General features: G+C 42.2%; 1 protein-coding gene across 1 annotated transcript in view; it reads right to left on the bottom strand.

Annotated features, from left to right (window-relative positions):
- PTBP3 (polypyrimidine tract binding protein 3) overlaps positions 1 to 16,009 on the bottom strand; it is a 65,019-nt gene that overhangs the window by 23,684 nt on the left and 25,326 nt on the right. Inside the window, exons 3-5 of the mRNA XM_032206725.1 lie at positions 9,004 to 9,079; positions 3,443 to 3,612; positions 2,399 to 2,545 (exon numbers count right to left, since the gene is read on the bottom strand). Coding sequence (XP_032062616.1) covers positions 2,399 to 2,545; positions 3,443 to 3,612; positions 9,004 to 9,079 — 393 coding nt within the window. The remainder of the gene's footprint in view (positions 1 to 2,398; positions 2,546 to 3,442; positions 3,613 to 9,003; positions 9,080 to 16,009) is intronic.

Raw genomic sequence — 16,009 nt, forward strand, 5'->3', positions numbered from 1 at the left:
GTCTCGCTTTACATAAGGAAGACAAGTGCACCCCATGTCTCTCAACAGCACCAAACAGAATCACAAAACAGCTGAGGCTGGAAGGTACCTTCAGAGATCATCTACTCCAATGCCCTTGTTTCAGAGCAAGGTCACCTAAAGCGGGCTGCTTATGACTGCTTACAGTCAAGTTTTAAATGCCTCTAGGGATGGAGACTGCATAACCTCTTTCAGCAACACATTCTAGTGTTTTACTATGCTCACAGTAAAAAGTTTTGTGTTTTTTTTTTTTTAAAGTTTCAGTGGATTTTTCTGTATATGAATGTGCCCACGACTTCTTGTCCTGTCACGGGGCATATCTGAGAAGAGCCTATCTCCACCCTCTTCACTCTCCCCTCACGAGGTATTTGCCCCACATCGCTAAGAGATCCCTGAGCCTTCTCTTCCTCAGGCTGAACAGACCTGGCTCTGGCCAGTCTCTGGTCCAGTCTCAGACTGGAACAGTCTCAGGCTCTCCTTGTATGACAGACACCCCAGTTCCTAACCACCTTTGAGGCCTTTTATGAAGTTGCTCCACTAAGCCCGTGTCTCTCTTGTCATGAGGAGGCCAGGACTGGACACAGCACTCCAGATGTGCCCCACCAGTGTTGAATAGAAGAGGAGAATCACCTCCCTCAATCTGCTGACTGCAGTCTGCCTTCTGCCACCTGGGAGGCTGTTGGCATTCTTTGCTGCAAGGGCACATTGCTGGCTTATGGTCAAGTTGGGGTCCCTCTCAGCATCCCCAGGTTTTTCTGAGGTCTCTCTGTTTTCCAACTGCTTGGCCTCGCTGCTCAGTTGTGCCTGGGACTACTCCTTCCCAGGTGCTGGACTTAGCATTTCCCTCTGTCGAACTTAATCAGATTCCCATCCGTTTCTCCAGCTTGAGGTCCCTCTGAACAGCAAGCAGCACAGCCATCTGGGATGTCAAATGCTCCTCCCAGTTCTGGTCCACAAACACGCTGAGGATGTGTCCCATCCCATCATCCAGGACATTAATGCAGATGTTAAACAATACTGGACAACACAGTATCTACCCCTACTGACTGGCTTCCACCACGGACTTCATGCCACTTCATGCTCCTCCACCAGGTGGTGGAGGAGCCGACGAGGCAGGGGGTGCTCCTGGACCTCGTTCTTACCAACAGGGATGAGCTTGTTAGGGATGTGAAGGTTGGGGGCAGCCTGGGATGCAGCGACCATGAGATGGTGGAGTTCTGGATGGAACTTGGTGGAAGAAGTAAGGCTAAAAGCTGACATGGCAGAAGGCTGTGCTGCCATTCAGCGAGACCTGCACAGGCTGGAGAGATGGGCAGGAAGAAACCAAATTAGGTTTAATAAGAGCAAGTGTGGAGTCCTGCACCTGGGAAGGAACAACAGCATGTATCAGTACAGGCTGGGGGACGACCTGCTGGAGAGATCTGCGGAGAAGGACCTGGGGGTCCTGGTGGACGACAGGTTGACCATGAGCCAGCACTGAGCCCTTGTGGCCAAGAGGGCCAATGGGATCCTGGCGTGCATTAAAAGGAGCGTGGCCAGCAGGTCAAGGGAGGTGATCCTCCCCCTCTTCTCTGCCCTGCTCAGGCCTCACCTGGAGTGCTGTGTCCAGTTCTGCGCTCCCCGGTACAAGAAAGACAGGGATATCCTGGAAAGAGTCCAGCAGAGGGCCACACAGATGATACAGGGCCTGGAGCATCTTCCCTGTGAGGAAAGGCTGAGAAACCTGGGTCTGTTCAGCCTGGAGAAAAGAAGGCTGAGAGGGGATCTCATCAATGTGTATAAATACCTGAGGGGTGGGAGACAGAGGGATTTGGCCAACCTCTTTTCAGTGGTTTGTGGGGACAGGACAAGGGGCAATGGCCACAAGATAGAGCACAGCAAGTTCCACACCAACATGCCAAAGAACTTCTTCGTGGTGAGGGTGACGGAGCACTGGAACAGGCTGCCCAGGGAGGTTGTGGAGTCTCCTTCTCTGGAGATATTCAAGGCCTGTCTGGACGCCTCCCTGGGCAGCCTGCTCTAGGGAACCTGCTTTGGCAAGGGGGTTGGACCCGATGATCTCTCCAGGTCCCTTCCAACCTCTTCAATTCTGTGAGTCTGTATGAGTTCAGTCAGAAGCTGCTTATTCATCCATGCAGGCTTCCTTGCCACCTTCACTGGATTTCCTGGTCATTGGGATGAACGTTCTGAACCTGATCTCCTCCACAGTAACATTGAGAAGTCCCTGTCTGAAGTAACTTCCTGTCTAGGTTACAATTGACAGAAAAAAACATCTATTAGAATTTGACTATTGGTGTAGTGCTGGTAGAAAGTAGTCTGTTTATTTACAGATGCAAGTCATTTACAATTTTACCCTGTTAAATGGAAATAATATACTCACAGCCTGATTAGGTAGATTGTCAGTCTTAAGTTCTCTGTAATTGGAATACTGAATATAAACAGGCTGACTGCGGAGGAGAGGTGTAACAGAAGTATAGAAGTTCACCATATTAGCAGCAGCTTCTTCAGAAGCCATTTCCAAAAAAGCCTGCAATAAATATGTAACAGTTTTCAACATTGTTTTATTTACAGGAAAGAACAAAGCATCAAACCATCACTTATTCCCAATTCCACTCTGAGTAGAAAAAAGATTACATGAAATTGTAGTGCTGATTTGCTCAGCATTAAAATGTGTTCATGTATGCAAGTTTGTGGGGGATATTTGATTTGATTTTCTTAATAGATTTTTATCTATGAGAATGGTCTTGCAAGGACATGCGCTCTCTCAGCACTCATTAAAAAAGTGGTGGAGTAAGTATGACGTGGGAAGCTATGCTAATAAAAATTCACTGCTAATGAATTTATAAGATTCCTGAATCAAACCACTATTGCTTAGGTTGCAGATACACCTACTGAACAAAGCAGTAGGAACAGAACACTAAACATCTATCAGTTTAATCATAATATTAACCCAGTCCAGCGCTCTAGACAATTTATGAATGAATGCCTTTTATTTTTAGGATTCTAGTGTTCATTCACCGTGTGAACTACCCCTTCTCATCTAAAAGAACTTATAAAAAACGTAAGCAATTTATTTCACATAAAATAATTAATATGTGTGTTAATTATTTAATCAAGCAGGTTATTTCAAGAGAGCTAAATAGTGGCAGCATAGTTCTTGATCATCTACATATTCTTATGTAAGGTGTTTAAATGTTTACTATTATTATCAACAGGTTACTAGGTAATTTTTTAATCAAAAATATATTAAAAGCATTAAATACCAAGATATCCTTCCACATTTGAAAATACGAAAATCTTGAGTCCTCAATGAAATATTTAGACATCACTGCAACCATTTCAATCAAATGCAATATAAAAAGGGTTATATAACATGAATGACATCATCAGCCTTGCTTGCAAAATTAAAACATTGAAAACGTACCTGACTTTTTCCTTTTAGCATCAAGAGATTGGTCACTTTGCCAAAAGGGAGACCTAATGAAATTACTTCTGCTTCAGTGGCATCACTTGGAATTTGACGAAGATGAAGGACACGAGAAGGAGAGATTGGAGATCTGCCTTCTTTTAATTTCTTGTCATCATTCCCATTAGCTAAAGTATTTAGGGAAGGGGTGGACAAGGAAACAAGACACACTTATTATGCAGTATAAATGGCAAAACCTAAAAGAGAGAAATTGCTGCCTCAGTATTGACATCGACTGTTATCTGTAGCTCTCTGAATAGTACGAAAGAACAGGTCATATATAACCAATGGACAGTTTAAAAAGGCCCCCTTCAGCTGTTCCAAATCTCCACTGTAAGGATGGTAGTTTTTGTTTTTGTTTTTGTGTTTTTTTTTGGGGGTGCAGGGGGTTTCTTATTTGTTTTGAAGTCGTACAGCCAGAGAGGCTGATAACTTTTCACCAAATATGCATGTAATGTATTTATAAAGAGTTACTTACACAGAACAGGTGCAAGTCAGTAGTAACTGGGACTGCTCTAACTACTGTAACACATTTGGTTTTTAATTCCCAACTTATCTTCCTGCATAATTAATTTCTTAACTAGACTCAGAGAAGCACGAAATCCATACAGATTCTAAAGTCTTCCACTTTGGCAAACAGCTTTCTTTTCTTTTCTTTTTCTCTTTTTTTTTTTTTTTTTTTCTCCCAACATATGCTTATTTGGGTCCTGTAACAGGTAAGTGACCAATGGTTACATTTCAAGGAACTGACTCAAGAGTCCTTGAGAGCACTTTTAAACAGAACACCACCTCTGAAACAGGCACATTATTCTAGGAACTATCACAATGGAGTAATAACTGTTAAAGTAATAAAAATTAAATTCATTAGCAAATTTACACACCCCAGTAATAGATTTTCCTAGAGCAAGATACAGGAGTTTAAGAGACTTGATGAAAAAAATTTCCTAAAATGAGAGAGAAGACAACAACTCCAATGGAAATCGTATTTAAGTCTAACTGTACACCACTTAAGGTATACCACTTTTGTTAAGAAACAGTTTTGTTTTGTTTTTTAATTTATATGCTACAAACAGCTTCATTCCAGCAAGAGAAAGAACCTTAACATCTCATGTGCTTCATTTGGTATTCCAGAGAATCCCTAAAGATTAGGAACAAATATCCGTGTGAGGTTGGCAAGTGGTTCCATATTTTCCTTTAAGTTTTGAAGACAATCTAAAGCTGAGAAGTGTTTCACACAAGTCTCACTCTGTACATAAGTCAAGGTAATTAATACCCTCTATGTATAACAAAAGAGCTTGTTATGCATTGCTTTTTCCACCAAGAAATGCCACTGTGTGCTCTGTGTGTATTCTGGAAAATGTGAACAAGTGGCAAACTTGCAGGGGATGATATTTTAAGACAAAGAGAAAGGTACTTAACACACCAACACCACGCCAGGACAGGATATATTATTATTAAAGCCTAACAACCTGTCCCATCTTGTTAAATCTAGTTTTAAGGTTTTTAAGGGACACAACTAAGTCCCTGATTTTACTAAGCCAAGGACTGCTTGACTAAATAAAACAGCAAATGAAACCTAAGAAGAATGTTGCCTTTAGTTTAAGGTGAGAGTCTTTTGCAGGAGTAATGCCACAAGGGCTCTCTTGACTCATCACAGGTGGCAAAATGGAACTAAGTGGCAAGCACAGCATTTTCTCTCAGCACCTTCACCGAGTGTTACAGGAGTTTGCAGGTCAGGCATTCAGCCAACAAGGATGGTGCTTAACAGAACGGTTTCAACCCATGCACATACAGCACGCATCTTCACTATCTACCCATTAGCAAGCATATATTGACTCTGGCTTCTGAATAGCGACCAACACCTGACCTAAAAATCTCATGTGCTATTAAAATGCCTCCTTTTGGTAATGTAGTAATTATATTAAGTATGGTGGAGCTTCAAGTAAGTCACTGAATCAAAAATAAAAGCTAGCACTCATTCCATCCCAACTATAAAGACCCCAGCATTTTTAAACCATACTTCTTTCTGCAGCTATTGTCTGATACGAATCTTGATGCAGAACAATAATCATATTGTGTTTTTTTTTGGCATCTAACCTTCAAAATGGATTCAATAATTCTTTAAAGCATGCCCAAGGCCATTACCTCTTCAGAATTTCACACTTGGGTGAAAACAGAAAACACATATACATTAGAGAAGCCTCAAAACAAAATGAAATTTGGGGCCCAGATTTACAAACAGGAGTTCATCAAAATCATGACTCACGACTGTACAAAAATACTTTCCAAGTGAAGAACCTCAGATTGAGAAATGCAAAACATATTCTAGATATGTGACCCACTACATAGAAAAACTACTGCAGGTGAAGCAGTGGTATTAGGTAAACAGCTCCATCTCAATTATTTTTAATTTTAATTCATCTCAATTATTTTGAATTCAGATTATTTTTATCTTAAAATTAAGTAGAGAAGCATCAGTGAGAACTACTTTTTTTTTTTTGATTTATTAGAAGCCAAATACACCCAGCTTATTTTAATGTCCAGTATCATTTAGACACCCTGGAAGTCAGTATGAGGTATCAGTGGTTACAATGGTAATTAATAAAAGCCACATGAACTCAGTACTAATTCATATTCCTTGTCCATTGGCAGCTTGTCACAAAAATAACATCTACACAAGCCTGAAATACATTTCAGCTATTAAATTACTGAATTATAAGCTTATGCTATTTCGAGACAAGCAGAAGCCTATGGAAGTCATACTAAATCAATTAACAGAATTAGGAACAATCCAACGTGTGCAACTAAGAAACAGAAGAGAAAAATGTTCTGAAGAGTTCTCAGACTCTTCCTTACTCTTGATTCCCATAGGAAACACAGCAACTAGGACTTAAATGCTTATCAAGGGTTCATCTTCTCTGTCCTTTGAACCCTTATAAAACCAAATATTAGAAACCAACGCTGACAGACAATTGTCTATCATAAAATCATTAAGGCTGGAAAAGCCCTCCAAGATCATCCGGTCCATCTGTTCCCCTACCACCACTGTCACCCACTAAACCCTGTCCCTAAGCACCAGGTCCAACCCCTCCTTGAACACCCCCAGGGATGGTGACTCCACCACCTCCCTGGGCAACCCGTCCCAATGCCTGACTGCTCTTCCTGAGAAGAAATGGCTCCTCATTGCCAACCTGAACCTCCCCTGGCACAACTTGAGGCCATTCCCTCTCATCCTATTGCTAGTTACCCATGAGAAGAGACCAACCCTCAGCTCCCCACACCTTCCTTTCAGGCAGTTGCAGACAGCAATGAGGTCTCCCCTGAGCCTCCTCTTCTCCAGACCAAACACCCCCAGTTCCTCAGCCGCTCCTCAGAGGCCTTGTGCTCCAGGCCCTTCACCAGCTCCGTAGCCCTGCTCCGGACACACTCCAGGGCCTCGATGTCCTTCTGGTACTGAGGGGCCCAAAGCTGAGCACAGCACTCGAGGTGTGGCCTCACCAGAGGAGAGCACAGGGGGACGATCCCCTCCCTGCTCCTGCTGGCTGCACTGCTCCTGACACAGCCAGGATGCCGCTCGCCTTCTTGGCCACCTGGGCACACTGCTGGCTGCTGTTCAGGTGAGCATCAACCAGCACCTCCAGAGCCTTTCCTCTGCACAGCTTTCCAGCCACTCTGCCCCAAGCCTGTAGCACTGCATGGGGTATTTGTGGCCAAAGTGCAGGACCCGGCACTTGGCCGTGTTGAACCTCATCCCACTGGCCTCTGCCCATTGACCCATCTTGTCCAGGTCCCTCTGCAGGGCCTTCCTGCCCTCTGGCACATTGACACTTCCCCCAACTTGGTGTCATCTGCAGACTTACTGAGGGTGCACTCAATTCCCTCATCCACATCATCAATAAAGATATTAAAGAGGATGGCCCCAACATCGACCCCTGGGGAACAAAACTCGTGATCAGTCACCTGCTGGATTTCACTCTGTTCACCACCACTCTCTGGGCCTGGCTTTCCAGCCCGTTTTTAACCCAGCACAGTGTCTGTGTGCAAGCCATGGGCTGCCAGCTTCTCCAGGAGAAAACGGTGGGAGACCATGTCAAAGGCCTTGCTGAAATCTAGGTCTTTGCTCAGAAGTCTGATGTTACTAGGAGGATGTTACTTGAAGTCTGATGCATGTCTGCATCAACAGCATCTCCCTCACCCACCAGGCGGGTCACCTGGTCACAGAAGGAGATGAGGTTGGTCAGGCAGGACTTGCCTTTCATGAACTCATGCTGACCGGGCCTGATTCCCCCAGAGGTCCCACACACACTGCGTGACTGCATTCAGGATGACCTGTTCCATCACCTTTCCTGGCACCAAGGTCAGGCTGACAGGCCTCTAGTTCCCTGAGTCCTCCTTACGACCCTTCTTACAGAAAGGCATCACATTAGCAAGTCTCCAGCCATACGGGACCTCTCCAGATGACCATGACCACTGATGGATGACAGATGTCACAAGTAAATTAATTTACTTAACTTACACAGCCATGGGACATGCATACTTCAAGCCCACGTAAACTGAAAATATTTCTAAAGGAAGCAGTCCCAGCTTTCTCTCACTTTCAGCTTTTTGCCTGACCTAAACTTCCAGGTAACCAAATATACTTACTGCATCTTCCTCAACACATGAAGCATAAACATCTTTGGTTGGCAACACCACTTTAACATGATTGAAGAAGCCATGGCTGTGGTTTCACACTGAGCCATCACATCACTTAAATGTAACTAGTTTGTGTATCCTGTACATGTTTACTTAATTTCCCACTATCTCTGCCCAAAAAACACTGTGCTAAGGAACAATTTGTGCAGATATGTGGTGAATCAGACTGAGGAACCACCTGATCAAAAAAAAAAAAAATACTGCTTCCCTTGCAAAAAAAAATGCGTTCATCTCAACCCACGGAGAGATTGCACGGGGACATGAACCGGCAGAAAAACAACTGCAAAATAAATCATAGGACTGTCTGTGCTGCTGCTCAAGAAATCCTGGAAGTAGGGTAGAAAGCATGAACAAGAACACTCAAGGGAATCAGCTTAACTGTTTATCACAAATCCACACAATGTGCCCTATGTTCCACCAAACTGAGATTAGTGTATGATATTAATCTTCTGACTCCATAATCCAGACAGCCTTGAATACTGCAAAACAAATTTATTTCAAATGCACAACTACAGGAAAATTGTGCAGGTGCTTGAGAATCTCTACAGGAGGCTACTTGCTTGAACATGATTATAGAAAACTGGTGTTTCTTGACCCATTTTAACAAGTCAGTTTTAGAGTTCCTCAATATTGTTGTTAAACAACGCTGGGTAAAGTCCAGTGCCTCTACTGTTGGCAGTAGATTGGAGTCAGATTTCATACAGTTTAGGACCTGGTGCAGCTGCTAATGGTGACAATAAAGAATTAAATTTAAAAAAAATCACAGAGAACGCACGTATGTTGTTGAAGAAGAACTATGGTAAATGTCTTTTTCTTATATATACCTGTATCTGCAGTAGAATTACTCATGGTAGAAGTCCTTCTACTGACTCCAGAGGAAAGAAACTCGTCAGGTCCACACTAAAAATAAGAGACAAAATTAACAGTAAAAGCTGTTATTATGAAGAACTTGATAAAAAACTTAACAATTCCTGTAATTTATTCTTCCCAATAACATTCCCTTTCTCATACACACCGCCCACTATTGCTGTGAATTTATTTTTCACAAAAGGAGTTGGATTTGGTGATCCTTATGGGTCCATTCCAGCTCAGGGTATTCTATGATTCTGTGATTTGGGATATTCTATGAAAAAGTGCCAACCACACAACTATTCATTCTGTCTCAAGATGTTAGTTAGCAAGTTCAGCTGTGTTATACTTATTATTTCTCTTATTACTTACCCTACCACAGTTTATGTTTTAAAAGATTAACAATAACAAATGTTTATGAAAATAAATGAGCTGGCAGCAGGCTCTTGGTCTGCATTCAAAGTGGCTTCCAAGTGTGAATAAACACATAACTACATCAGTTTGCATTTGTTCTGACCTCAGAAAACCAACTTGAGATGTTTTCAAATACACCTGTAGCACTTTTTTTAAACCCAGTTGTCATCCAAAGAACTTGACTGCAGATCATTCGTACTTAAAAAATCAAAGTATGTGCTTTAGGAATACTGACAATTTGTGGCTCTAACCAACAACAGGGAAGAGTTTAAGCACTACAGGCTCCTCATCCAAAAATGCCAAATCCAACACGCCAGACTTAACTAGCAACTAGGCGCTGCTTTTACCCTGCAGGATTGCTCAAGTATGCCAGTCAAGCATCAGTTTCTTCATATGACCGTGCTTCAAAATGCCAACAAGGTCTTTCTTAAGGCAGTTAAGGTTCCTGTAACATGTACCACACTTTTCTGTGACAGTATTTACATGAAAAAGTTGCAACTAAAGGAAGTGGGTTCTAGAAGATGGAGTAAGCTGACCTGGACAGCTCATCACCATTCATTTGGTGGAAGGAGAGGCTCCCATTGCCCATGTCCTAGTATTTCCTGCTGCTTATGTTGCACCAGCTCTGGTGCCTGAGAGATTCTCTACAAGATGGTCCAATCCCTTCACCTGCCAAAACTCTCTGCTGAATCGGGTTCATAAGTTTATCAGCTGAAAGAAGGGTTGAAGAATGGCAGGATCTAACGCAAAGGAAGGAGCAGAGCTATGTGGAGAAGGGACAGAACTACAAAAGCATCCTTTGGGCAGCGGCAAGCCCCCACACTGGTTGGCGTTGGCTGCAGAAGTACAGCTCGCAGAGGACGGGTTTATAGGCTGTCTGTGCTTACAGCAGCCGTCTGGTCCTTTTCCTCCTTGCAATTACCCATGTGCTCATGCAGCTTCCCCACTGTGGGGAAGATCATTTGCAACAGAAGGCCGTGACCAGGTTAGGATAGTGAAAAATTTAGCTGCTCAAAAGGTATCGCAAGCGTTAGTGTGGGAAGGAGAAAAACATGACTGTGTTCACCCCTCACTAACAGCAGAGCAGACTTACTGTTAGTCAGGAAACCACACCTTAACAGCATAAATGCGACATCAAACATAGTAAGCAATCTGAGAAATAATCTCTATATTAAAAGAAAAAAAAAAAAGAATTTTATTCTAATTGTTTTCATTTGCTACCAATTACATCTATTTGCAATAATACAGCACACTGCATATCGTATAGCCCAGGTTAAATTTATTTGGATGGTCATGCTTTAAATTTAAATTACAATGCCTTGTAAAAGTTTGTGGATGAAATGTTTACTACATTTCTGATATGTATCATTCTATATGGATGGATACTGGAATTTAATTAACAGTTAAAATGAGCATTAATTTTTGATTATTAGAAGTACACTGAGTATACCAACACCTATACATTGAACTTCTACGGAGCATATTTTGCCTGTAAAATGCTGCTATAATTTCAGGTGTAAGGACTTTTAGTTTACTTTTAACTTACCATTTGTTCAACAAAATACATTTCTGCATTTTTCAAGAAGGCTGTACCAAAAGCTGTTATTTTAGCACATCAAGCTCCAGTAGCAGGTGCCTTTACTGAGTAACCTGTAGCTATTCTGTGGTTTCATTATAAACCTGGCACCAAATACATCTATGATTATTTTAACAGACTTTAACACACTAAGTTAATCTCAAGGATTTAGTGTGCATTTTTAAAATTTCTTATTTAATTTTAAATGTACTGATATCCTAAAATACCCAACAGCAGGCTTTTTCAGAATAAAATAAAACATCCTGAACTTAGTATTCAAATCAGCATTTTAGTGCGGAAACCAGGATCTACTGTTTTAAAAGTTAGGTACTTACAATTAATGCAGAAGTTAGGAAAAGTGTGTAATGTCAAGATTTTTACAAATCAGAGTAAATTGTTTAAAGATCAGGTTACAAATGAGAAAAGTCTGCGAATCAGCACTACTAGGTTCACACACTTCATGAAATGTGTAGTGTGCAACAAATAAAGGTTTGCTTTCAACTAAAAATTTATTGCTTTTGAGAAAAAGGAAGCACCAGTAACTGATGTGATTTGATACTTTGTGGGCTTGGTAGGTAAAATTGCAACTGATACATTTGGCACAGATTTCTGAGCAAAATTCTTAGAGGCTGACACAGAAGATATTAACTGTCAGGATTACAGCGAAACACCATGGTGACTAGATAGGTCTTAAAAACAAAATAAAAAAGACCAGAACTTACTATCACAGATAATACTGAAAGTCTGTAAATCAAACAATCAATTTTTGTCTGAAAGATAATCCAGCCTTCTCAGAAGTTCAAGCATATTCCAAAAGAAAATTAATGTAACATTCTTATGAAGTATTACTCTGTCTAGGCTACCCCATCACTACAGTTCCCTCCAGCAGTTGTTATTTCTGAATTACAGAACTGTGCTGTAAACCAGATCAAGGAAGCAATTCCAGCTTGAAAAGACAAACATATGCACACACACACACCCCAATTCAGGTGTCTGCAGCAGTCTGCACTGGGCAGAGCTGCTTAGTTGAGGCTATTGCTCACTGCTGTGCAGAATGAGCTGCCCTGGGATGAGCATGAACAGTGGAAGATGACACCACATAAATTACAACCAACTGGCACCATGCCTGTGCCCAAAACCCATGCATCATTCAACCAGCATCTCCTAAAACAGCTGCCTGAATTTCACCTGCACACTGACAGCCCTTAACTTCGGAGTGGAGGAGCCACGCACAAAGAAAGCTTTTAACCCACCAGCTTGCAGCACGGTCAGCTGTTTTACTTGGTCTGATAAAAACCAGTGACGTGTTGAGTCTCATACAATACAGGGAACCATCATCATTACAAATGTATAACTATCTTCGTATCTTCAATTTGCCACAAGAAGGTTTTGAAAAGAAGTGTACTTTAAACTGTATTTAAGTTTTTAGAAACAAAATAAACAGTTAGATGTTAAATTAAGATGTTATGGAATAATCAGCCTGCCACAGTCACGTTGAGTCTTTAACAAAAAACTCAGTTTCCTAGATCCACAATAGATGGCCAAGCTATTTCCGAAGTACAGGAACGCTATAAAGATGATGTTCTGTACCTTGTCATTTATTCTGTAGTACAACTGCTAAGTTTTCTCAGTCATTGACTGATATCAAAACCAAACCCAATGCAAAAATGATCTAGAAGAATGCCAAGATAAATCAACGTATTTCTTGTGTGAGCAGGAAATAAAAGTGTGTTGGGGACATTCTGGATAAGCAAAGAAAGGAGATCACATTTTCTTCACCAGCATCTTCCTACCTATTTATAAATACAGATCCACAAAGAGATAACAGAATTCAAGTTCCCGAACTCAGTCAGTCCCTCTCCTTCTTTCTCAAAGAAGGCTAAAGCCCACCTAGAGATGAGGCTTGCAAAAGAGATAAAGGATAATAAGATGTGTTTTTTTTTAAGTATGTAAACAGTAAAAGGAAGACTTGGGATTATGTGGGTCCCTTGCTGAACGAGGGGGGTGTCCTGGTCACAGGAGACTCTGAAAAGGCGGAGATACTGAATGCTTTCTTTGCTTCAGTCTTTGCTTCAAGGACTCCCCCCTAGGACTCCTCGACCCTGGAGGGAACAGAAAGAGTCTGGGATGTGGAGGGCTACCCCTGGTTGATGAGGGACTGGTTCAGGAGCGTCTGAGTGGGCTCGAAGCACACAAATCCATGGGTCCCAATGGGATGCATCCACGTGCGCTAAGGGAGCTGGCAGATGTGATTGCTGAACCACTCTCTATCATCTCTGAAAGGTCCTGGAGAACAGGAGAGGTGCCTGAAGACTGGAGGATAGCCAATGTCACTCCGGTCTTCAAGAAGGGCAAGAAGGAGGATCCGGGACACTACAGGCCAGTCAGTCTCACCTCTGTCCCTGGAAAGGTGTTGGAACAGCTTGTTCTGGATGCCATCTCCAAGCAATTGGAAGAGAAGAAGGTTATGAGGAGTAGTCAGCATGGATTCACCAAAGGAAAATTCGTGCTCGACCAACCTCGGTGCCTTCTACAAGTACAGGCTGGGGCACGACCTGCTGGAGAGGAGCTCTGAGGAGAAGGACCTGGGGGTCCTGGTGGACGACAGGTTGGCCGTGAGCCAGCAGTGTGCCCTGGTGGCCAAGAGGGCCAATGGGATCCTGGCGTGCATTAAAAGGAGTGTGGCCAGCAGGTCAAGGGAGGTGATCCTCCCCCTCTACTCTGCCCTGGTCAGGCCTCACCTGGAGTGCTGTGTCCAGTTCTGGGCTCCCTGGTACAAGAAAGACAGGAAAGAAAAGACTGTGGAGGGCCACACAGATGATACAGGGCCTGGAGCATCTTCCCTATGAAGAAAGGCTGAGAAACCTGGGTCTGTTCAGCCTGGAGAAGAGAAGACTGAGAGGGGATCTCCTCAATGTGTATAAATACCTGAGGGGTGGGAGACAGAGGGATTCGGCCAACCTCTTTTCGGTGGTTTGTGGGGACAGGACAAGGGGCAATGGCCACAAGATGGAGCCCAGGCAGTTCCGCACCAACATGCCAAAGAACCTCTTCACGGGAAGGGTGACAGAGCACTGGGACAGGCTGCCCAGGGAGGCTGTGGAGTCTCCTTCTCTGGAGATATTCAAGGCCCGTCTGGACGCCTCTCTGGGCAGCCTGCTCTAAGGAACCTGCTTTGGCAAGGGGGTTGGACCCGATGATCTTTCTAGGTCCCTTCCAACCCCTACAGTTCTGTGATTCTGTGATTAAGTTTCATCACAAGCAAGCACTTCTTCCAGAAGGGATGTCAGCTCACCCAGCCCTTAGGCCATCACTACTGCTTCAGCTTTCACACCACAACTATCTGAGGTGAGTTGGCCTCAGGGTGCTGCTTGCACTGGTTTGCTACAAGACCCCACAGGACAAAAAGAGGCAGGCAAGGCAACTAAGCACAAGTGCCTAACTTTTCACTGACAAGCACTTCTTTCATCACAAAGCTACTCACATAAAGCATTTGAACATCAAATTGTGTGGTGAATTTTCCTTCCTTCAGACCTGCAGGAAAAGCGGGTAAGTGGAATTTCTCAAAACAAGAATTGCAACCAGTCGAGTGTTAAAACAGCATCTTCTGTCTACCATCTCATCCCATCATCCCAAATACACAAACAACCTCACAGTATATGGAACTGTTTTTTCTTAAATCACGAGACGGCTTTCCACTTCTCCTACTTCACTAGAACATTTTTGCATTTGTTTAGAATTAATGGCTCATGATAGGCAAGGTAATTGCAATTTATTCTTTCATTACTAAGTCAGAATCAGAAACCTGTTGTTTGGAAAGCATAATTTAATTTCGGACTTTTCTTTAAAAGCAAGTAAAATGTGTAGTGGAGACTAACTAGCCCACTAAGGGGCATCTACAAGATGCAGCACTCAATGACACAGTAATGAAACAAATTATTCTTCTCTAATGGCCAATTTCCCTGACTAAGTAAGGTGTATTATAAAGCTTCAAATTACTGCAGTAGGTGCCTTTCTTGGAATTACTAAACTGTTCTGTGATTTTGAAGTTTCTGATGGTGACATATGCATGTCAATGATTCTGAAATTCAAGTAAAAATAAGGCTACACTTATAGCAAACAGGTATAGCAAGCATCTTAAAGTCAACAAATTTAGGCTTCTGAAGTCTACAAGTCAGATGTTGTTGGAAACAGGACAGTAAGAGTGCGACTCTGAAATGCCTCTTTAGAAGATGCACAGTTTTCAAAACTGTATCACATGTTTATTCAGCATTACATCTGAAGTCAATGAACCCTCAGAACAACATCTGAATATTGGAAAAGACTGCAGTATATGAACAAAAACACATTTTTCCCGCAACTCTCAACTGCAATATTTTTCCTGTAACTTTCTCACAATCACAAATTTTCCAGCACAGTTCAGTTAATTACAAATGGCATAATTTCAGACCAACTTCTATTTCATCTGAAAGAAAACTGTTTTTCCTAGAAAACCACTAGCGTCCTTCTATTTCTAAGTCAAAAAGTGGAAGAATATGATCATAGCTTTTTACTATGAAATAGGTAGAACAACAAAAAAGGTGGCCCAATAAAATAATAACTCTTTCAAAAAGCACCTTTTTACCTGCATATAAATTGCAGTTTTGACACTTTTTCTCCAAGATTCTACTTGGAAACAGAAGAATTTCTATTCCAAATAGGGTACATTTTGACACATGGCATTTTCAAGTCATGCTAGTGACAAACTGTTGTTAACTTAAAATGAAGTTCTAAGGCGTATCTTACTAACTTTTACACAATCTGATTGACAAAAAAAAAGAGCTAGGGGTTGTGAAGAAACATGAAAATTGCCATTATTTTCCACTTCTACAATAAGCTTTCTAAACACCTGCCATATTTCTTTATTCTTTCTTCCACAGACTATGTTTGCAACAGCAGAGGTGGAAATTGGAAATTCTACTTCTGAACTGAAAATTTAATGTGAAGTACAA

The sequence above is a fragment of the Aythya fuligula genome, chromosome Z, assembly GCF_009819795.1.
Source record: "Aythya fuligula isolate bAytFul2 chromosome Z, bAytFul2.pri, whole genome shotgun sequence".
Classification (NCBI taxonomy): domain Eukaryota; kingdom Metazoa; phylum Chordata; class Aves; order Anseriformes; family Anatidae; genus Aythya; species Aythya fuligula.